This window comes from Gymnoscopelus braueri (assembly GCF_963280865.1).
Source record: "Gymnoscopelus braueri genome assembly, chromosome: 22".
NCBI lineage: Eukaryota > Metazoa > Chordata > Actinopteri > Myctophiformes > Myctophidae > Gymnoscopelus > Gymnoscopelus braueri.
Window position 1 is genome coordinate 36,248,886 of NC_137624.1, and position 24,227 is coordinate 36,273,112.

The 24,227-nt window shown below is 39.9% G+C and overlaps 1 protein-coding gene across 1 annotated transcript; it reads left to right on the plus strand.

Annotated features, from left to right (window-relative positions):
- Positions 1-2,208: 2,208 nt before the first annotated feature.
- On the plus strand, positions 2,209-24,173 carry ttc33 (tetratricopeptide repeat domain 33). The gene is made up of 5 exons (XM_080419206.1): positions 2,209-2,249; positions 4,790-5,053; positions 7,369-7,450; positions 14,297-14,428; positions 23,683-24,173. The coding sequence occupies exons 2-5, from the start codon at positions 4,794-4,796 to the stop codon at positions 24,061-24,063; spliced, it is 855 nt and encodes a 284-aa protein (XP_080275332.1). The 5' UTR covers positions 2,209-2,249; positions 4,790-4,793; the 3' UTR covers positions 24,064-24,173.
- Positions 24,174-24,227: the final 54 nt, after the last annotated feature.

The following is a 24,227-nucleotide window of genomic DNA, read 5'->3' on the forward strand; positions in this document are numbered from 1 at the left end:
CAGGAGACACTTGATAATGTGAGTTCACACAACCGGGATGGTTTACCAGACAATTTTTCTTTCACCTGTAGTCTGGTTTCACGTGTAAAGGGAGAGAACCTAAAGAGGACAATGGTCTTCGATAAAGGTTGGGAACAAACATATTATTATAAGGGTTAGAGCGTTAGACAGATATATATTTTTAATGGATATATATATACATACATATATATATGTGTGTGTGTAGATATATATATATATATATGTATGTGTGTGTGTGTATATATATATATATATATATATATATATATATATATATATATATATATATATATATATATATATATATATATATATATATATATATATATATATATATATATATATATATATATATATATATATAAAATGACAGATGCTTTCCCAGTTTTAAGGGAAGCCAGCCACACTTTGGCTACACACCTATAGTATAATAAGTTAATCACCGTATGACATTCAAATAAATCAAGTGTTGCTTATTCAACTTTTGTGCTAAGCTACTTTTCTGAATAGAGTGAGGAGAGGGTTATTGTTCTGTACATATACTCAGATGGGAGGCCTTCTTCAACACTGGACTTAAAGCAGACAGATGGTGAAAAAAGGAACCTGAAAGCAACACTTGGAAAAATAAACATGTTATTAGAAACTTATTCTGGTAATAATTTAAAACAAATGTATGAATGGGTGGATAGATGTATCAATCAATCAATCAATCAATCCAGGGTCAGGCTTAATGAAGGTTATGGAGTGTGTGTTTCAGAGAGATGTTTTAAAGAAAGCACTAAGAAAGATTGTAGAGCTAAATATCTGTAATATTACAAAGGAAACCTGGAACTAGAGCTAGAGTTCACTATTAAAGAAGAGAATCTGAGAAATATTAGCAGCAGTCAGGTAGGCTATTTATTTTAGTTAAAATGTGGTTCCTTTTCATTTAAAGGGCAAGACCACTTTGGTAGAGGTTTGGGTTGTGTATTTACCTTGCCATGATGTAACTCCAAAGGTGGGCAAGAAATAAAAAAATATTGCTCCATTGATTAGAAATTGATAATTCAAAATATGCTCCTCATTGACTTACATTGTACGGTAAAACAGCTCTCAAAGTCACTCTTTTAGCACATAAACGAACGCAAACAAAGTTGATTCAGACAATATAGAACATCACCAAACCCAGTACTGTTTTTTTTAAAAATAAAAATGTCAACTTCCTGTTGATTTTGCCATTTTTAATAAGTAGAAAACCTGGACTGGATCCGCGGATCCGGATCCAGATCTTCAAATAGTAAAATCAACAGGAAGTTGACATTTGTATTAAAAAAACAAACAGTACTGGGTTTGGTGATGCTCTATATTGCCTGAATCAGCTATGTTTGGGTTCATTTATGTGCTAAAAGAGTGACTTTGAGAGCTGTTTTACCGTACAATGTAAGTCAATGAGGAGCATATTTTGAATTATCAATTTCTAATCGATGGAGCAATTATTTTTGATTTCTTGCCCACCTTTGGAGTTACATCATGGCAAGGTAACTACACAACCCAAACCTCTACCAAAGTGGTCTTACCCTTTAAGTGTAAGGATTGTGTTTATTGTTTTGCAGTGGTGGAAAAAGTACTCAAATTCTTTAAGTAAAAGTACCAATACTGCAAAATAAAAAAAAGTCCAGAATTCAAGGTTTACTTGAGTAAAAGTACAAAAGTATTGGCATCAAAATGTACTTAAAGTACCAAAAGTAAAAGTACAAAAATGTTTGAAAATAGCAGATCTACAAGCTCACAACGCGTCGCGAAGCAACGCGTTGTGAGCTTGTAGATCTGCTGTTTTCAAATAGCCTAGGTATAAAATAGGGCTAAAGTGGTTAATGTATGTTTCATTATATAATAATTTATATCTGAAAAGTAACTAGTAACTAAAGTTTTCAAATGATTGTGGTGGAGTAAAAGTACAATATTTGCCTCTGAGATGTAGTGGAGTAGAAGTAAAAGTATTGGAAATTAGAAATACTCAAGTAAAGTACAAATACCTAAAAATTGTACTTAAGTACGGTACTTAAGTAAATGTACTTAGTTACTTTCCACCACTGGCGGTAATGAACCCAAAGCTTCTCCAGGCCAGTGGGTGGCGGTAATGAACCCCAAAGCTGTTTGCCAACAACCGAACCGAAGAATAAAACGAAAAGAAGCTGAAGAAGAAGACGACCGACGACGTCACGTCAGATGTCAACAACACATCTCTGGTGTGTAGTGTGTGTAGTTGTGTTAATTGCAATGTTAAAACAATGTATTAGTGTCTTTAATGTAGCAGTATGTGTAACAACAAGTAGCTTAGCATCAGCTCCAGTCTACTGGTAGTGGTTCACCGCTAAACACACATAATAATAACCATGCTAATAGAATGCTACTGTTTGCATGCTACTATTAGCGTCCCATGCTAGCAGATTATAACAGGCGATAACGTTGTTGTACTTGTTGTCCTGTAACATAATGCACTGCAGTACTTGTAACGAGATGTAACTAATAAGTAGCGTTGTTGTACTGTATGTAATGTGCACTGCAGTACTTGTAACGAGATGTAACTAATAAGTAGCGTCGTTGTACTGTATGTAATGTGCACTGCAGTACTTGTAACGAGATGTAACTAATAAGTAGCGTCGTTGTACTGTATGTAATGTGCACTGCAGTACTTGTAACGAGATGTAACTAATAAGTAGCGTCGTTGTACTGTGTGTAATGTGCACTGCAGTACTTGTAACGAGATGTAACCAAAAAGTAACGGAATGTACTGTCAGTGGTTGAAAAAGTACTCAGATATTTTAGTTAAGTAAAAGTATCAATACTGCAATATAAAAATACTCTGTTACAAGTAAAAGTCCAGAATTAAACTTTTTTGTAGTAAAAGTACAAAAGTATTGGCATCAAAATGTACTTAAAGTACCAAAAGTAAAAGTACTAAAATGTTATCGCGACGAGCTTGTAGATCGGCTATTTTCAAATAGCCTATGCATAAAATAGGGCTAAAGTGGTTAATGTGTGTTTCATAATATTTTTATTTTATTTTTATCTGCAAAGTAACTAGTAACTAAAGTTTTCAAATAATTGTAGTGGAGTAAAAGTATAATATTTGCCTCTGAGATGTAGTGGAGTAGAAGTAGCAGTATTGAAAATTGGAAATACTCCAGTAAAGTAAAAGTACCTCAAAATTGTACTTAAGTACAACATTACTTGAGTAAATGCACTTAGTTACTTTCCACCACTGAATATAATGCACTGCAGTACTTGTAACGAGATGTAACTAATAAGTAGCGTTGTTCTACTGTATGTAATGTGCACTGCAGTACTTGTAACGTGACGTAACCAAAAAGTAACGGAATGTACTGTAATATGCACTGCAGTACTTGTAACGTCATGTAACTCAGTGGTTCTCAACCTGTGGGTCGGGACCCTCAGGTGGTCCCCATGTGATTCTTTGGGGATCCCCAGATGACAATGAAGTGACAATTTAATTTCAATACCTTTCAAATTCCTATAAAAACTGGTCAAACATTGGCCAAATCTTCAAATAATATAAGAAAGAGACAACATTTGTGAAAATAGCCAATCTACAAGCTCACAACGCCTCGCAATGCAAGCTTGTAGTGAGCTTGTAGCTTTTCACAGCTTGTAGATTTTCACAGATTTTCACAGATTGCTATTTTCACAATATTTATCTGTGGAACCGAGTCAAACTAAATTGAATGTCCCAACTCCTACTTGTCAGGGTGGGGGGTCCCCAGTTCAAATATGATTCTTTTGGAGGGTCATGGTCTGAAAAGGTTGAGAACCACTGATGTAACTAATAAGTAATGCAGGCTCACTGGGACCTTGTGCAAAAGGTGTTAAATGTAGGTGTAACTGGTGTACTCTTGCTGTAACACAGTACTCGTGCAACAGCTCATTGTGACGTTGCTACAAAAGGCGATAATGATGAAATTATTAGGGTTCCAACCATCGACTATATTCCTAGCGACTATTCTGTCGATTACTTTTTCGATTAATCGAACACTCGATTAATTTGTAAAAAACAAAATCATATATTAACAAATTCACTGCGTTGATTATATAGTCTGATTAACCGCCTAAGACCTTAAGAAAAAAATAGCAGATCTACACATTTGTAGGTTGTAATGGTTTAAAAGAAAAAATGTGGAAAGAACCTCAAAATCTATAAAAAAATGTATTAAAAGTGATTATCGATTATGTTTTATGATCGATTCCTTTTAGCGATTCCTATAGGGGGGTTCCACTTCCAAATAGACCCTTACAGATATGTAACTCTTGAGAGTGTACAAATGGAACCAAACAGACCCGTGGTCCTTGAAATTAACCCATTAATACCTGGAACGCATCTGTGTCACTTTAGATGTCTTTGGCTATTCAAAAATAGCAGATATACAAGCTCATAGCGCGGCACCGAGTGCCGCGCTATGAACTTGTAGATCTGCTATTTTTGAAAAATCGTGAACATTTTTTTTTTTAGATTTTTTTCCAAAAACTGTTAGGATTTAGATTTTTTTTAAAGAATCGCCTCAGGTCTTAACGTTTGAGAACCACCAGTATTGTAATTGTATTAGCAGAAGTGAAGTCCACATAGCATCTCTGACAGTGTGATAAAACCGGTTCCGGAAACGGTTCCAAATATGATGGAACCGTTTCCGGGTTCCTCAATGTTGGATCCGGTTCCTCCGGTTTCCGGGATCTCCCAACCCCTATGTAGACCCACTGATCTCTCTCTCTTCAGAGACATGGCTTCGTTTGGTTGGAAGAGGAAAGTCGGCGAGAAGGTGTCCAAGTCCACGGTGCTGCTGTTTGAATCCGAGGCGGAGAAGAAGACCACGACTAAGAAGAAGGCCGTCGGCGACGCTGCTCCCGAATTTGACTACGACGATGAAGAGGCGGACTGGCTCCAGGCGACGAAACGACGTCGGGAGACGCTGCTAGAAGACTGTACGGCTAAGAGCAAGAGACTGAAGGACGAGGGGGCCTTCCTGGCCCAGCAAGACAGGTGAGAATGGACCACTTGAACCCTAACCAAGTCTGGTATTTGTTCTAAAACTAGCCGTTGTGATTAGATTGAACATGAATCTAGGGTTTTCATCAGGCCTAGTCAGTCACCATCCAAAAATGCCCAGAAGAGGTCACTGTTGCACAGAGCACAGTTTGTAACGGCCACTGTAATTTTCCACTAACACAGGAGCTAGATTTACATGCTTAGGAGGGATATTTCCAAAGATAATGCGGCGGCAGCACTGATGTTACATTAGGTAGTTAAGGATAGCAGACAGTGCTGAAGGGCAGGGGCGGATTAACCCTTCGCGGTGCCCGGTGCTACGACCCGCGGGGGTGTCCTTCAGCCTTAGACTTACATTATGAAATTCAAGTTAAATATTTAATAGAAGTATATATAAATCTTATGTGAAAGAAAATATGGGCAGGTACTTCCTTGGCCTACTGGCAGTGTGCACATTAAATCTTGCACTGATCAGTTCTGACAGACAGACAGACTGACTCACAGACCCATTTCTAGACAGCTCGCCTCCTAGTAGAGCCTCACGGTAATAATAATTACTCATGGCACCTTACATTCAGTCAGGTGCCACATGTCTGTATTAGATTTACAATGTATTAGATTTTTAAAAAAAAAGACGTACAATGTAAACAACACAAAACACCATGTTCAATAAAGTAAATAGATTTGGGACAGGAAATATTAGCCTGTTCTTGGATATTTATCCCGTTACGATTGATCTTTTTTATTTTTTAGCAAAAATCAGTTTGTGAGGACCCTAGTCTTGTGGACACAGAATTGTAGCCCACATTAACTGACTGTAATTGTGTTTGTGAGGAAGGAGTAAGTGGATTCTGCTGCGGAAATGATGTCTTTTCTGGTGCAGAATGGCTGCCAAGGGATTTGAAATTATCTGGTCTGGACAAGGCCTTTTCCTCTCCTCTCTCTAACCACATTGACCCCTATGACACTTTGCTGTTACTACAGTTTAGATGCTCCCGATGTAGCCTAATTGAAGATCACCCTCATGACCCCCTCATGTCTGTCAACTGATTTCTAACCTTGAGTCGTTTCTCTTGGTTATGTGGGTCTTATGGTGGGAAGGAGGTCCCTCCTTCATCTCTCTCTGAGTTAGGGGGTCCTTGGCCTGAACCCCTGGTCCAAGGAATCAGATTACTAACTTCAAGACCAAGGCTGTGTCCGAAATCACTCATTCACTACTCCCTATATAGGGAAATGTTATCCTATGTAGGAGACTATAATTATAGTGAAGTGAACTCCTCAATGAAATAAAAAAACACTTTTCGGACACTACACAGATCACCGTTAATGATGTCATTGCTGTCACACAATACAAAATTGCCGAATCATGCATTTTTCTTTCAACACAATGCATGATGGTTTGTAGGTTTTGTGATAATGACCATCGGCTTCAGCCTACTTTTGCGTTGTGGGATAAAATGAGTCCACTATGGGTATCACAAATGGTGCAGGGAGCCCTGGGCTGTTTCTGAACTTGGGCTGACCAAGTTTTAGCCTAGTAAGCTGAAGTTAGGCTTGCTGTGTGTACAGCATGCGCAAGGTATTGTTTTGCTTTATTTATTCGCATAATAAAAAACAGTACATAGCGATAGGGCAACAATTATTAAGAGACACGGAAATAAGTGCAGGTGAGAAAGCAAACAGGTACGCAGTCGCATCCTCAATCGCAGTTATTTGTACGACAATAAATCATCTACTAAAGTTGATCGTGAGAGCCCTAGTTTGACACAGGCATCAGGATATCCGTCTTCATAAACATGGAGTGGACATGACACGCATGTTGACTTTCAGAATCTAGGACAGTAAGGTAGTCCATCATCAGTCAATATTGACTGGAGGAGTTTCCAGGTAGGATGAGTCAGATAAGTGTTTCCATATAATCACATCACTAAAGTGCTCAGTAGGACAGTGACACGGCATAACCTCGGCTCGCCACTTCACCAATGGGATTCGGTTTAACCCATTTAGACCTGAGGCCGATTCTAAAAACGCCTTCTAAATCGTGACCTAAGTTTTCTGAAAAACTTCAAATATTTATTCAAAATTTTCAAAAAATGTATGTTGCTATATACTGTACATAGCAACAGGAACCCCAAAAGAGGTTCCCGTCCGGTAATCCAGTATCCAGTAATATAGCTGCAACTATCGATTCACTTTGTCGTGATTATTATTCTATCGATGCCCAAATATGGATACAAAATTAAAATAATATGTGTGTGTGTGTGTGTGTGTGTGTGTGTGTGTGTGTGTGTGTGTGTTTTTATCCATAGACACTGGGAGGCCGTTAAGAAGTGGGACGAGGCTATTCAGCTGACTCCTGAAAACGCCTCACTTTATGAGATGAAGTCTCAGGTACGTTCTCTCTACGCTAACGCCTTTTATTCCACAGACCCCCCATTTGATACCCCAATCTACACTGGAAAGGTTCAGTGTTAAAGCTGCACTATGTAACGTTCCTCTTCTACCCCGGATTTGAACCCGGTTTCCTGTGCAAGTGCTGAAATTTTTTACCATTGAGCTAATAGAGCCTGCCTGCTTGCACAGATTATAAATTGAATCTTGACCATCAGGTCAAAATTCGTGTCAGATCCTCCTTGATGACATGATCTAAATGTCTCAATAGAAGAGCAGAGAGACTAAATACAACCACCCCAATTGTATAAGTTATATTGTATTAACACATTGCATGCCAGTCGCGTAGATCTACGCGAACCTATTTAAAGCCGCAGCGTGCCAGTCGCGTAGATCTACGCGAACCGCCGATTCCCATGTTAAGTGCCCCAGGTGCACTTTCCGAATTTTTTTTATCCATTTCCGTTTCCGGTTTCCGGTCGGAAACGGAATTATTCGGGTTCCGGTTTTTTCGATCGTATCCGCTTCCTGTCTGGGATCCTGTTTAAAACTCGATTTTCTCTGGTTGTTGTTTTTCTCCTCGCTGATCACTGTTTACCGTTGATCGGCTGTAGCTTCAACATGGCGGCACGGATTTGGAAACTGTTTTCGCTCGCCGTTTCTCACGGATCCGCTGTGTGTTTAGAACCAAATGAACGCGCACTTTTAACTTATTTAGCGAGGTCTGTGGCGACATGAAAAAAACTAAAAAACAACAATAAAACGCTGGCACTGGTGAGTACATTATGAGATTAAACTCTGGCATGGAATGTGTTAACATACTCTACCATACAGATTGGACAAAATTACATTTTATTAATTAAAAAAAAAAGGTGCCGTATATCGTGCCGCTTTAATTTAACTCTTGAGAGAGTACAAATGGAACCAAATGGATCCGTAAGGGTCCATTTGGTTCTGAGGAAGAAGTTATATGGCTGCTTGTATCTAACCTTTATATTATACCATCACTTATAATAGTTCTACAAATACGATATTTGACAGCTTGTTTTGGTACAGCCTATCTTGTTATGGTTCAGTTTGTCCTCCAGGCAGCTACACTATAACTATGATCTCTGTCCTGTGCTCGTGGCAGAACTACCGTACCACTGACATGAGTGTTAATGTACTACTGACCATGATATCATGTACATAAAGCATAACCACCTCCACCTAGAATATTGTCTCGACTCCTACGTGGCTTATCGATTGCTGATTGATCCATAATTCCACGACAGTTCCATTTGTTCTCTCTCAGAGTTACAGACCTGTACGTGGTGGTCCCTGGACCTGATGTTGAGAAACTTTATACCATATTTAAAAAATTTCCTGGTACATATTTTTGCACATTTGTTTCCTTTTTTCTTGGATTATTTTGTGGTCCATTTTTAAGTCTTTAATTGACTGCGATAGCGGGGAGAGAGAGTAGAGGAATGACATTCAGAGAAAATAGTCCTGGCCAAACCGGTAATCAAACCGGGGACTGATCTGGGCATTGCACCCATGTTGTGCCCTAACCATTTGGCTATCGGGGGGCACCAGCTGTGGGTGGAGCATGGTTCTCTTCATGTCCTCTTTTAACCCATTAAGACCTGAAGCCGATTGTACAAATGTCTTCTAAATCCTAACAGCTTTCTGAAAAAAACGTATGTTGCTATAATATCAGTGGTTCTCAGACTATTTCATGTCAAGGAAGCCCCAAAATGATATGTATTTGGCCGCGGCCCCCTATCTCAAAATATGTTGTTCCAGGGACCCCCCAGAAGCAAAGATTTGAGTAAAAAATGGTCGCTTTAAAAAGATATATATTCAAAGATTTGCACACATTTTCACGATTTTTCAAAAAATAGCAGATCTACAAGCTAATCTAAAAGCTTGTAGATCTGCTATTTTTGAATAGCCAAAGTATAAAACAATGGTTACGGTGGTTACACAGATGCGTTCCCGGTCTTAACGGGCTAAAGTGCAGATCTGGGACAATATGTCAGGTTTTATTTATGTGCAGGATGTTGGTTGGAAAGCATCACCAGCGTACTGAGCGTAGAGATGACTCACTTGTGGCAACTTGTTTTGGAGAGAATGTTTGCAAGCTGGATATTTCAGAGATGTTCTCTGTGGTTATATCCAGTTAAGAACAGACGTAGGACTTCAGTCATTTCACCAGGGAACCAGCAGTGAGAGTGTGTGTGTGTGTGTGTGTGTGTGCGTGTGCGTGTGCATGGAAGAAGCACTCACGTTCTGTACTTAAGTAAAAGTATCAATACCCTATTGTAGAAATAGTCTGTTACAAGTACAAGTCCGGTATTCAAAATTGACTTGAGTAAAAGTACAAAAGTATTGGCATCAAAATATACTCAAAGTACCAAAAGTAAAAGTACTCATTACGCAGAATGTCCCGTTACACTTGTTTTCCAAAGAATTTCTTTGAAAATAGCAGATCTAAAAGCTCACAACGCGCCGCATAGCGAGTGACGTGTTGGGAGCTCATTCGTGAATCCCTCGCATTCTGGAAGTTTTGTGTCACCCTAATTAACATCAATTTACACACCTACGGAGGCGGACAGGTGCGTCTGAGTAATGACCTTGAAGAGCAGAACAAAGAGGAGTCCCGCACACTGTCTTCACTCAAGGTCCGAGTGACCGAAACGTGGTATCCCTATCATTAACATTTTTTGCAAGTGAAGACAGTGTGCGGGACTCCTCTTTGTTCTGCTCTTCAAGTGTCACCCTAGGGTGACACTTGAAGAGCAGAACAAAGAGGAGTGCTTCTTCACAGGGCCCTCTCTGACCTTTGAGAATTCCTATGGTCACCACAACACTCTTACTGCTGAGCTGACACTGGGGTATGTTTTTAACCACCTGAACCCGAGCATCCCTCCCTGTTCTGGGCATGTCATCATAATAGATAGATTCGCCGGACGAAAAATGGCAGATCATGCTTGTAGATCGGTTATTTTCGAGAAAAACAATTTGGTGTAGGGCGGACAAATAGGAGGGGACCATGTATAAACCCCTGTGGGACCCCTGTCAACGAAGTATGTAGGGTTGAAATACTCTGGGTACAAGTGGATGTTAAAAAAATTACATAATTTTGTAATCCTGTAACTGGGATTTCTAGAGAGTATATGTGTGTGTGTGTGTGTGTGTGTGTGTGTGTGTGTGTGTGTGTGTGTGTGTGTGTGTGTGTGTGTGTGTGTGTGTGTGTGTGTGTGTGACGTCTTGCTTTTTCTTAGGAACCAAAATGTAGTGAACGTTGTACCTCGTTTATCTGTCTCTCATGAATTACTGTACGTGCCCGTTGTAAAACAAAATCACATCATTTTATAATCCTGTAACTGGGATTTGTAGATAAACTACATACCGTAAGAAGCCAAATTCTTCCCTGATCCTCATTGTCTTATCTAGCTGCCTAGTATCTAATTTCTATTTATCCCATTCTGTATCTGTAGCACGATGGCATTTCCCCGTATTGCCTTAACCCATTAAGACCGGGAACTCATCTGTGGCATTTTAAGATTTCTTTGGCTATTCAAAAATAGCAGCTAGCTATGAACTTGTAGATCTGCTATTTTTTTTTAAATCGTGAACATTTGTGCAAATCTTTGAATATATATGTTTTTAAAGCGAACATTTTGTTACAACTTCTGGGAGTCCCTGGAACAAAATATTTTGAGATGGGGTCCACGGCCAAATACATACCATTTTGGAGAACCACTGATATTATAGCAACATAAGTTTTTTCGAAAAACTGTTAGGATTTAGAAGACATTTGTAGAATCCCCCAGAAGCAAAGATTTGAGTTACAAATGTTCGATTTTCCCAACTAATTGCAGATACACAAGCTGCGCTACAGTACTGTATGTTACTTGTATATCTGCTATTTTTGAATAGCCCAAAGAAATCTAAAAATGGAAATCAGAGATGCGTTCCCGGTTTGAATGGGTTAACCTTTCATGTCACATTCTGGCAGCGTTTTGTCTTCACGTTATCCATTAAAGGACATTTGAGAAGGAAGTCATTACGGGAACCGGCCCAAGGAAAATGAATGAATGCCTACTGTACTCTCTTCTGAGGATTCGGGAATTTCTTGTCATGACTCATGAATTAAAATCCTGAAGACATATTACAAACGTAAACCCAGAACCACCATTTGTAAGCTATCCGCTTCTTAATTTCCTCTATGCCCATTAGCCCATTAATCCATTAAGACCAGGAAAGCATCTGTTTCATTTTAAGATTTCTTTGGCTATTCAAAAATAGCAGATATACAAGCTCATAGTTCAAGCTCACGAGTGCCGCGCTACACGCTTGTATATCTGCTATTTTTGAAAAATCTTCAACATTTGTGCAAATAACATTTGAAACTCAAATCTTTGCTTCATGAGGGTCCCTGGAACAAAATATTTTGAGATGGGGATCCGTGGCCAAATACATATCATTTTGGGGTCCTTTACATGAAGTTTGAGCACCACTGATGAAACATACGTTAACTGTTAGGATTTAGAAGACATTTGTAGAATCCCCAGAAGGAAAGTTACAGACCTGAGGTAGATTCTACAAATGTTTCTACAGTTTTCTGAAAAACGTACGCTGCTCAGTGGTCAGTGGTGCTCAAACCTTTTCATGTCAAGGACCACCCAAAATTATATGTATTTGGCCGTGGACCCCCATTTAAAAATATTTTGTTCCAGTGACCCCCCCAGAAGCAAGGATTTGAATTCAAAATGTTCGCTTTAGAAAATATATCTATGCAAAGATTTGCACACATTTTCAAGATTGCCGCGCTATGAGCTTGTAGATCTGCTATTTTTGAATAGCCAAAGTATTAAAAAAAAAGAAGTTTTCTGTAGGAAGCCAAAAAACGAAATGTACTCTAAAATTATACAGATGCTTTCCCGGTTTTAATGGGTTAGATTATGTCCCAATGTGTTTGATCACACGCAGCGTCAACAGTGTTTATTTGGTGTAATCGAAACATAATGTTCCGATTGCTCCAGACTCTGTGTTGGAAAGCTTTTCACATGGAAGCGGGAGCAGCTTGATAACTAACGGGTGAACCTCATCAGAGCTGCTGGCCACAGGGCCAAACCATTAGGACGGCCATCCTGACATTCATCATGTTTACCATGTTCAAGGGCTTCTGGAGGAACTGAACTCCTTCATTATTTGTTAGTCATTTCAGCTTCGCATGCAAGGGGGGAAGGGGACAGTCCCTTTACTAAACATACGGGGGATTTCTTGTTTGTATCATGACGATCGATTCGTTGATAAATAAAAAGCAAGTCTTTTGCACACCCACAAAGGCGACAGGTGCGTAGGAGAAGACCAAACTGATATGTCTGCACTGATAAACTGATAAACCACAAATAAACAAACCTTAACACTTCTACACACTAAAATCCTGTAAAAAAAATAGTGTACAAATGGAACCAAATTGGTGGTGCTATGGACAGTACAGCAACCTGCCTACCAATGATGTCATTGGTTGGCAGGTTTCTAATCTGACCAAAACCCTCCTCTCTGAGTAGACATGAGATGATGCCTTCTTGTAATGAACATTAGTGAGGATCAATTATATCACCAAAACAATTTCTTATTTTCTTTTTCTTTTTGTCGCCGGTCATCAAATTATTCGCTTAGGAATGCGACAAAAAAATCTCCATGAATTCAAGGCCTCATCGGGTGTGTAATTGTTAGAAAATAAGTATTTTTTTGCAGCACTTCCTACTTTAAATGCACAAAATAGTATAATAATAATGCAGTAAAGGATTTAAAGACTTGGTCTTGTTTCTAACTCTGCAGCTCTCACATAGCCCTGGTCAGCAGTGCGGAGACAAATCGGGGCATTTGTTGTGTCCTGACTATCAAGGCCTGGACCACACACCCACATATTACCCATGGCTCAAGATGCTGCTCTTGGCCTAAGATTGTCCCCCCAGTGATGCAAAGGGTCCTGCTTAATCACCCTCAAGGGGTTTATTTTGTAAAAAATATATATATATTGGCTCGCTGTACAGTAACACGCTTTTTACACGGTTGCTTATGAAACGACGTCGATAATGACAGAAAGTATGGAATTAAAAGTTATTTTATTATTAGCAAATAAAGAAAAAAGTCTAGATTAAAAAGTCTGAGATTAAAACTTCATCCATAGCAAAATAAACCGTGATATAAGAGTGATCTGTAGTAAAAAATAAAAAAAAAAGGATCTGTTTAGCTGGCAGGAATAAAAACCACAAAATGTCTTAATTAACCCATCAGAATTGAGTGTTCAGAAAGTATTTAGCTGTGTAATAATCAGTATTTTCTTAACCTGGATTCATGTCCTGGACACGAAGTGTGGTTTATTGGGGTCCCTGACACAGCTCATGGTTTTGATACAGTACTAATATACTACTGTACATATTGCTTCAGCTGCTTGCGCTGCGAGGCGTTGTGTGCTTGTAGATCGGCAATTTTTCGGCAAAGACGTTTGGGTGTAGAGGGGGAAAAAAGAGCAGACCAAGTACAGAGTGAAAAGTCAAGTTTACTTAGTATTGAGGGTTTACAGTAAGTGGTTAAATGTCTGAAAATCCACATTAATATGAATCCAACATACACTGATAACAGTGCTGTCTATGAAGCTATCAATATATAATGGGGGTCCCTGCTTCATCTCTGTCTCAGCCAAGGGGTCCTTGGCCTGGAAAACGTCGAAGACCCCTGGTCTAGAGGCAAGAAATACAGCCCTAATTATATGGTTTATAAATGCGGTGATTGAGCACCATTGAGTGGTCAAAATTAATTCCATAACTATGTCTTAACCTACAGGTATTGACAATACTCCAGGAAGTGTTCCCGGCTGTGAAGGCCGCGGAAATGGCGGTGAAGTGTCGGCCCATGTGGTGGGAAGGCTGGCAGACGCTGGGCCGGGCCCAGGTCAACATGGGAGAGGTAGACATGGTGAGTATGGATGCTGCTGCCACCTAGATAGTGTTAATTCATGGAGAGAGAACGGACACACTTTGTCCACTGTGTCTGTCACCAGAAACAGCTAAATCTCTGCACAAAATTATGTCACATTATGTCGGAGATTGATGAACATAATAAACAGCAAAATCTGTGTTGAAATCAGCGCTCGAGCAGCGTGGTGTATACAGTGGGCAGGGTCGTCTGCGAGTATAAAACATGTTCGTCCTCGACAAACTTTCTTCGGTTCGGGAAGCCCTTCACAAACCGAGAAAAAAGTTCGCAGTCGTTTTAGTAGTGTGTTGCAGCCTCTAACCGGTGTACTACTACTAGCTCACAACGCGTCACATTGCGGCACGTTGTGAGCTTGTAAATCTGATATTTATTTGGCTATTTCTGAGGACTTTTGCCTACAATGGCATACCCAAAAATAGGGCCACCAGGTTGAAAAGAGCGCTCAGTTAGGATGGGTAAAATACAGAGGATGAATTTCAGGTATTATGCAAGTACACTGCAAAAAAAAACTACTACAACAACTTAAAAGGGTACACAATTATCACAATTATCATTATTGCCTAATCTAATGATGTTTACAAAATGTTTGCGATAGCTATCGTCGATGCCTGCTTTTAATGGCGGGTTATATCAGTCAGTGAGGGACTGGGATTTGACTCGTCGCCAGCCTGCTGCCTCTGAAGTGCCTCTTTTATAAAAGCACACCCAAGCAGCCCTAGGCATGGAAAGATTGCTTAACCCTTTTAGACCGGGAAAAGCATCTGTGTAACCACATTAACCATTATTTTATTTACTTTGGCTATTCAAAAATAGCAGATCTACAAGCTCATAGCGCGGGTGCCGCGCTATGAGCTTGTAGATCTGCTATTTTTTGAAAAATCTTGAAAATGTGTGCAAATCTTTGAATATATATATTTTTAAAGGGATTTTTTTTTAACTCAAATCTTAGCTTCTGGGGGTCCCTATTACAAAGAATTTTGAGGTGGGGGTCCGCGGCCAAATGCATATCATTTTGGGGGTCCTTGACATGAAAAGGTTTGAGAACCACTGATATAGAAACATACTGTATTTAGAAGATATTTGTAGAATCCCCCAGAAGCAAAGATTTGAGTTACAAATGTTTGCTTTAAAAAAAAAAAAAAAGGGTAACATTTGCACAAACTTTCACGATTTTTCAAAAATAGCAGATCTACCAGCTCGTAGCGTGGCACTCGGCGCTATGAGCTTAAATATCTGCTTTTTTTTTTTTAATAGCCAAAGAAATCTAAAAAAACGACACAGATTATTTCCCGGTCTTAATGGGTTAAAGTGCCCCGGAACACGCCTGAACGTGTGGATGTATGAAAATTGCTGATCGTAAGCTTCACCGCTCGCCCATTTAGAGGAGAGCAAACAGGGCTGAACTCAGGAGCCCCGTGGCTAATGGCACTGCCAGCAGATCCCACATGTCCCGGAGCTGACGGGCCTGTCAGGGGGCCCCTACCTGTGACAACAATGGGAAGTGTTGAAAGTTACTTGAGCTAAAGCTTAGCCAAATATAGACACACCTCCATATATAACCCATTAAAGACCTGAGGCCGATTATATAAATGTCTTCTAGACAGTTTTCTGACAAACTTATGTTGCTGTAACGATTACACATTTAAGTTGACGATTAATTGTCAAATAATTGCGATTAATGTTGTAATTGTGTGTTTGACATTGAACATTGGAACATTATGAAGCCTTTTAGGCTTCGTAATAAAAAAATTGTAATTTAAAAATAGCAGAAATAGCTGATCTACAAGTTTAAAACGAGTCACAAAGTGACGCGTTGTAAACTTATAGATCTGCTATTTCTGCTTTTTTTTTATATTAGAAAATTTGTCGAAAACATTCAAAGTAAACGATTATGATGATTATGCAAAAATTATTGCGATTATCTCAAATAATTTTGTAATAATTGTGACAGGCCTATTGCTATATCAGTGGTCTCAAACCTATATATTGTTGTTCCAGGGACCCCCAGAAGATTTGAGTTAAAAAATGTTCGCTTAAAAAATGTATATATTCATAGATTTACACAAGTTTTCACGGTTTAAAAAAATAGCAGATCTACAAGCTTGTGACGCGCCGTGAGCTTGTATATTTGAATAGCCAAAGTATAAAACGACACGGACGCTTTACCGGTTTTAATGGGATAATGAAGCTATTGGAGGGGGGGGAATTCTATTTTTAGTTGGACATGTTCTGTCGAGTTTCAAGAGTTTGTGTGCATCAACACGTTTGAGTAGCACCTATTTGTACAAAGTAGAGACACTGAGATTCCGGGCCAATTATGTTTTTTTCTTTTCTTTTACAAGTCTGTTTTTTTTGTCTGTCTCGCGTTCCCGCCTCCCTCTATCTCACTTTGTGCAAAAGGGGGAAGTAGCTAAATAAAACGGCCGAAGATTCACACAGCTTGTTATGTTGTTTTTAGAGAACACAAGTGCATGCATTTCAGAAGAGGATGCTTGAATCTGTCAACATGTGGACTCTGTCTCCATAAATACGAAGCCCTTTTCTACCATGTTATTTGAGAAACTCACTCACTTGTGAAGAGAAACGTGTTTGTCAAAGACATGTCAGTTGTCCGGCTTCAGGCTTTTGTACACTCATACTACCAGTTGGATACAGACAGTGTCACATTGTGCATTAAGTTCAATGCAATGTTGTGATGTGAGGTGTCTATTTAAAGGTTTATAGGGTGGGCGACCTTTTCCAGCACAACATCACTTAGACATTTTCCAAGAATGGCAAGATCACCCAGTGCCACAGTGAAAATGTCTTATATCCACCTGTTTCCGCGGGAATTTACTGGAGCAAAAATCCTGTGTGGGAAACATCCTGCGGGGGGACCGGAAGTAGGAAATAGCGGCTCAGTGTGTTTGCATTTGCCAGCAGAACGTAGCTGTACTGCGAACGGGCCTTTTGCATGTAGTTGAAGCGCAAGGGGGCGGGGGGCGGGGGGGGAGAGAGTCAGCGCACTGAAGTCAAGGCACAGACTACTGTGTTGTTGACGGACAACGGATGCACGCTTATGAGAAACAACACAAATAAAACCTGGCAAAACAGTTGCGTGCATTAGCGCAAGATGAGGATAAATGAAACATTCAGTCTAAATGTCCAGCAACTACTACCAATACTTTTGTATTTGAAACCTTACATTTCTCTAAATATTATAAACTCTTAGGACAGCCTAATACAAATATAATTTATGAAAAGGCTACTATAGGCTACAGTGAAGTCGGACTGAATGACTGAAACGTTTTTTCTTTTTTAACTCTCTTGGTGATTATCTGGCACAGTAGTTGTGGATTAGCAAACTGGACATTAACTCATTGACTGCCAGAGTTAAAACCTCGTTCATAGCAGCCCTTGCCAGCGATTTTCGTGTTTTTTTGTTTCGTTATTTTGTTATTTAATTCACATATAGAAAGTGTAGCTGGACAGTTGAATCGTTTTGATCGTTCCACCACTAGAGAGCAGCACACACCAAGCTTGATCGGCTCGCTGACACACTCGCCCCCTCCCAGACCCACTCACACAGTGAAACACATGAACCGGAAGTGAAATGTCTCAGATTCTGTGATCGGCGAAAATTACTATGTGATACACAACGGGGATGACTGTTCGTCACCCAGACCATAGATTATAGGAGGGGAGGTCTCCGATCGTTTTTCATAGCGTGTGAAAAACCGTTTGTTTCCCTATTATGGTCGAAAATGACTGGGGGGAAAAATGTAAAACCGGAAACGGAACCCAAGTCATATAACCGGATGCAGTGGTGGTTGAAGTAAGTGGAACCTGAAACTTAGCCTGATTCATAACAGAATAGCGTGATCAGAGCATAAAGATCAATAAAGACCATAGATCGCATTAATGCGATCCTGGCGGCCAAGCGCGCTATTTATTAGATCGCATTAATGCGATAATGGCGGCCAATGAGTTAATGTTTCCTTTTCGCGTGCGAATTACTGGACATTTAGACTGAATGTTTCCTTTACCCTCATCTTGCACTAATGCACGCAACTGATTTGCCATGTTTTATTTGTGTTGTTTCTCATAATAAGCGTGCATCCGTTGTCTGTCAACAACACAGTAGTCTGTAGTGTGCCTTGACTTCAGTGCGCTGACTCTCTCCCCATGCACCGCCCCCCCGCCCCCTTGCGCTTCAACTACATGCAAAAGGCCCGTTCGCCAGCTGCGAACGAGCTACGTTCTGCTGGCAAATGTAAACACACTGAGCCGCTATTTCCTACTTCCGGTCCCCCCGCAGGATGTTTCCCACACAGGATTTTTGCTCCAGTAAATTCCCGCGGAAACAGGTGGATAGGCTGCTAGAATAATACGATCATAGCAGTGTTTTGTCGACTAAAACTATTAACGAATTTTTTTTGTTGACTACCTTTTTTCACTGACAAAAACGAATAAAAAAAAAGCTATGATGACTAAAACTAAGACTAAATATATTGACATTTTCGTCAACAAATAAAAACTAGACTAAAATGTTAGGACTAGTGGAGAAGAGATCCAGTAGAATTAAAAGGCAAGTCATTTTATGGTTGATTGCGCTCGGGTGTTGCGCTCTGAAAATAGCAGATCTACAAGCTCACAAGCGCGACGCGTTGTGAGCTTGTAGATCTGCTATTTTCCACATGCAACCAAGTGTAAAATCAGGCCTTACAATGCCATCAAGGCACCGCCAAAATACGTTTTAGTCGACTAAATCAACTGTAGATTTAGTCGACTAAAACTAGACAAAAACTAAAACTTTTCAGATGACTAAAATATGACAAAAACTTTATGGAATTTTATTCAAAAGACTGACTAAAACTAAATCAAAATTTGCTGTCAAAATCAGCACTGGAGCATAGAATAAGTCAATTTAGTAATAAAACACAATAAAGATTGATGACAATAAGACACATCATCCATATTGCACTGCTATTCTGTAAAGAAAATTATAAAATAATTATCCAAGCATGGGTGGGCAACCTTTTCGGGCACAAGCCCTTCAACCAGCCCTCCTGGTAGATCTTCAAGCCATGGTTGCCCGCCCCCTGGGCAACCAAAAAGAGGGGGGAAAAAAGACAAAGAAAAAAGGATGGAATATAACTGTTCTCTCTGTTAAAGCCATTGGGACCTACGGCTTAATGGAGAGTTGGAGGCAATATGTCCAGAGCTCTAGTTTCCTTCATTAAATGCTTCTTTGTTTGATGCGTGATACTCCCTTAGCCTCGCCTTAACCCCTTCAAACCGAGAACGCATCTGTGTAACCACTTTGACCATTATTTTTATACTTTGCGCTACGAGCTTGTAGATCTGCTATTTTTTTAAATTTGTGTAAATATTTGAATATATATATATTTTAAAGGAAACATTTTTTACTCAAATCTTTGCTTCTGGGGGTCCCTATTACAAAATATTTTGATGGGGGTCGGCGGCCAAATACATATAATTTTGGCAGTCCTTGACATGAAAGGGTTTGAAAACCACTGATATGGAAACATACGTTTTTCAGAAAACTGTTAGGATTTAGAAGACATTTGTAGAATCCCCAGAAGCAAAGATTTGAGTTAAAAAAAAAATATATGTATTCAAAGATTTGCACATTTTCACGATTAAAAAAAAAAATTAGCAGTTCTACAAGCTTGTATGAGCTTTGTATATCTATAGCTATTTTTTATTAGCCAAAGTATAAAATAATGGTTAAAGTGGTTACACAGATGCGGTCTTAATGGGTTAACCACAAACTGGCCAGAAGGCTTTTCTCCCATGGTTAGCATCTGATGGTTTCCCAGTCTGACGACAGGCTAGCAGGGCCCAAAGTTAAACATTCCTTATAAGCACTTAGATCCTACAGTATATAGTTTGTTGACCGGTGTTCCCCAGGGGTCTACCGTGACACTTTTAATAAGTTACATTCAGGTTAATATCTAAGAATAACAAATCCATATGAATCTGTAAATCTGTAAAACTAATTGGTTCCATGTCTACTGTGCACACTCACTTAATCTTTATTGATGTGCTTCTACTTCCTTAAATATTACACCATTAATAGGTACTGTATATCTCTTATCATTCTCCATCAGTGGTGTTTCATGAACTTGTTAGTCATCATGAATATCATTTTGAGGTACTGTACATTAGGTTAATCATTTCACTCACTGCTCAGGAATGACTTGCAGTATGTTCCCGTTACTGTTCAGAAGGGGAGATTTGTACCTTTTCCCTGTCTGTAGATAATGCCGAAATCGATCTGCAAATGCCCAGGCAGCTGAGAGAAAGGTCGGCTCCGTAATGAAATAGTAAATCTACTTGATTTGCAGTGCAGTGTGAGGATATTTACATTGTCCCGCCAGGGAATTATGGCTGTTCTCTTGTTTGGTTTTAATCTCCTGTCTGCGTCAAACGAATGCACGCGCACACACACACACACACACACACACACACACACACACACACACACACACACACACACACACAAACACAGGGAAACACATTCTTTTATTCAAGAGTGATTGAATACTTTATTAGCAGTTTGCCAAAGAAAATAACAGGAAAGTACAGTTCAATACAAGGTCTGCTAAGAGGATTTTAAACCCAAGAAAGCCTATGGCTCGTTTCCATTGGGGTCCTTTGTACTCAATTCATCGAAAGTCCTAAAATAAAAAGGTTAATCCATTCCTCTGTAAACTGCCCCAATTCATACTGGTCCCGTCATAGAGAGTGAGATCAAACACAACCAGTATTTATGATTTGGTCCGGAATTTGGAACTCTTACGTCCCTACAGTACTTGACCCGCTCAGGTGACTTATTAATGCTCAAGGTCCCTCGTGCTCAGACAGAGCAGGGTAAGTCAGCTAAGATGGAGCTTGGGCTAGGGGAGATGTTGCGCTTTGAGCTTCAGGCAGTACCTCTTGATAACAAGTACAGTAGTGTTCCTTTCCTACAGTACTTTAACACAGAATCCAAAATGTCTCAATGGAAGAGTAGGGAGGCCACCTCCAAGCACTGCATTCATTAATACAATATACTGTAGAAATATATTGTATTAACATATTCTACCCTACAGATTGGTTAAAATAATGTTTTATTCACACACAAAAACGTGTCAACAACAGACTGTCACTTTTGAACCCAAGGCTGGTACAGTATTGTGCTTTCAGCACCTAAAGAGCTAGAACCAACTGTTTTTGATATGCTGTTAAGGCGGTTACACACCGGCGAATATACGCAAAATTCGGACTCGTTCCGAATAATTAAAAGATGCTTTTTTCGCTCCGCGAAACTGGTGTGGAAGCTTGCATTGACTTTATAAGGTTTAAAAAAAAAACGTATTATTCGCATGAAAAAAAACGCCCCGGTGTGTAAGGACCTTTACTCTCCGATTCTTGATTATTCCTTGTAATTCTTTTTATTTTGTGTTTTTCTAATGTATATTCTTTGCTTGTATATGTTAACTAATATTATTATACTTATTATTACTATTATTGGTGCTGCAGTGTGATGAACCTCAACCACATAGCAAAAGGGTTTTACTCCTACAGTATGTACCTGTGCACAAGATGTAACAATAATCAAACCTTGAACCTTGTTGTAGAAAAGGCTCTGCCCTATTAATTCGCCAATAATTGGCTATTGAACACCATGGCAACCCCAGCCCAGGCCTGATTTGGCGAATTCCCTACACCTGCCACATTCCACACACCTGCCATTTGATTAGAGTCAGTCTCCATGCTCTTTCTTCAGTCGTTGGACACACCGCCATTCCCAACATATTCTCCACCTCACCAGGACTCTCCCCTCTCCCACAGTCCTTCCACTTGGTGTGCGTAGATGCACTTTATGTAAGTTGATGTTTTCGGTTAACCCATTAAGACCTGAGGCCGATTCTAAAAATGTATTCTAATTCCTAACAGTTTTCTGAAAAACTTATGTTGCTAAATCAGTGGTTCTCAAAACGTTTTCATGTCAAGATATGTATTTAGCTGCGGACTCCCATCTCAAAATATTTTGTAATGGGGATCCCCAGAAGAAAAGATTTGAGTAAAAAAAGCTGAAAAACATATGCCACCTAAGCCAGCTATAGTTGTGCTGTCGAGATAAACAATACATCAGTGGTTCCAAAACTGGGTGATATACCCTGTATAATTGTATATACAGGGTATATCTGCACATTCCTAAAGTGACAATTTAATGACTTTTAAGACCTTTTAATGCCAAATTGTCAAATACTAGTAAGAAAGAGGCAACCATTGTGAAAATAGCCGATCTACAAGCTCACAACGCCTCGCACTGAGAGCTTGTAGAACGGTCAAAGTAAATGTGTCAAACTAAATGTGATGCCTCAACTCCTACAATTCCAAGTTCTTGTCAGGGTGGGGGGTCCCCAGTTCAAATATTATATGTGTATACATTCACCGCCAAAGTTTTCATAATAAAATCACCCACTGCCAGGGTTTTTAATCATTTTTTTTTATAGAAACAATGTGAATTATTTGTCCGTTTATTTTTTAACATTGAAGTGAATGGATTTTTTTTATTTTTTTATTAATTCGTTAGGGTTATAAATTTATACCAAAAAATTAGAGAAACTTTTTAGGAATTCAAAAACAGAATTAAAAAAAATAATTAAAAGGGGAGAATTCTCCCCTTTGGCGGTAAAGACCATTGACTGAAAAGGGGAGAATTCTCCCCTTTGGCGGTGAGTGTGTTTAATATTATTTTTGGGGGTTGCGGCCTGAAAAGTTTGGGAACCCTTGTCAATGCATGTAATCCTACGGCGGCACCTGTCAGCAGGGAGTGTTGGACAGGAGGAGTAGGGTCGGGGCTCCTCAGGATGAGCCCAGTAGGATACAACAGCCGAGACAACACACAGATATGTGTGTAGGGAGAAAATAATTGGATTATGTCTAAATTGGCGAGAAAAAAGGGTTAACCCATTAATACCTGGAACGCATCTGTGTCACTTTTAGATTTCTTTAGGCTATTCAAAAATAGCAGATATACAAGCTCATAGCGCGGCACCGAGTGCCGCGCTATGAGCTTGTATATCTGCTATTTTTGAAAAATCGTGAAAATTATTTTTTTCCATTTTTTTCCGAAAAACTGTTAGGATTTAAAAAATGTTTAGAAGCGGCCTCAGGTCTTAATGGGTTAAAAACTAAGCTGCAACAACAAAAAGAACCTTGTGCTGTCCCCTTGGCAGGCGGTGAGGTCCTTCCAGGTGGCGGTGCACCTGTGCCCGTCGGAGCGCGCCCTGTGGCAGGACGACCTGGCGTGGGCGCAGCGGCTGCAGCGGCAGCGCCGCGACGCCCAGGACAAGAGGCGGCGCGAGGAGGAGGCCCACAAGCAGGTGCTCAACGCCCCCGAGCTGGAGCGGGACTACGACGACTTCGAGTCGGACGAGGTGCTGGAGGCCTGCGCGGCCGTGGCCGAGCGGCAGAGGCGCTACGAGGAGATGATGGAGAGACCGACCACCGTGGTCCTGGACGCCCACGGGAACGTCAGGGAGGAAGACGACGGAGCCGCGGACGGGGACGGGGCCTCCGTCTCCACGCAGCACATGGTCAAAGCACGAGGACCGTAATGGCTTAACCCATTAAGACCTGAGGCCGCGTCTAAAAAAATCTAAATCCTAAAAAAATAATATTTAAAAAATAATTTTCACGATTTTTCAAAAATAGCAGATCTACAAGCTCGTAGCGCGGCACTCGGTGCCGCGCTATGAGCTTGTATATCTGCTATTTTTGA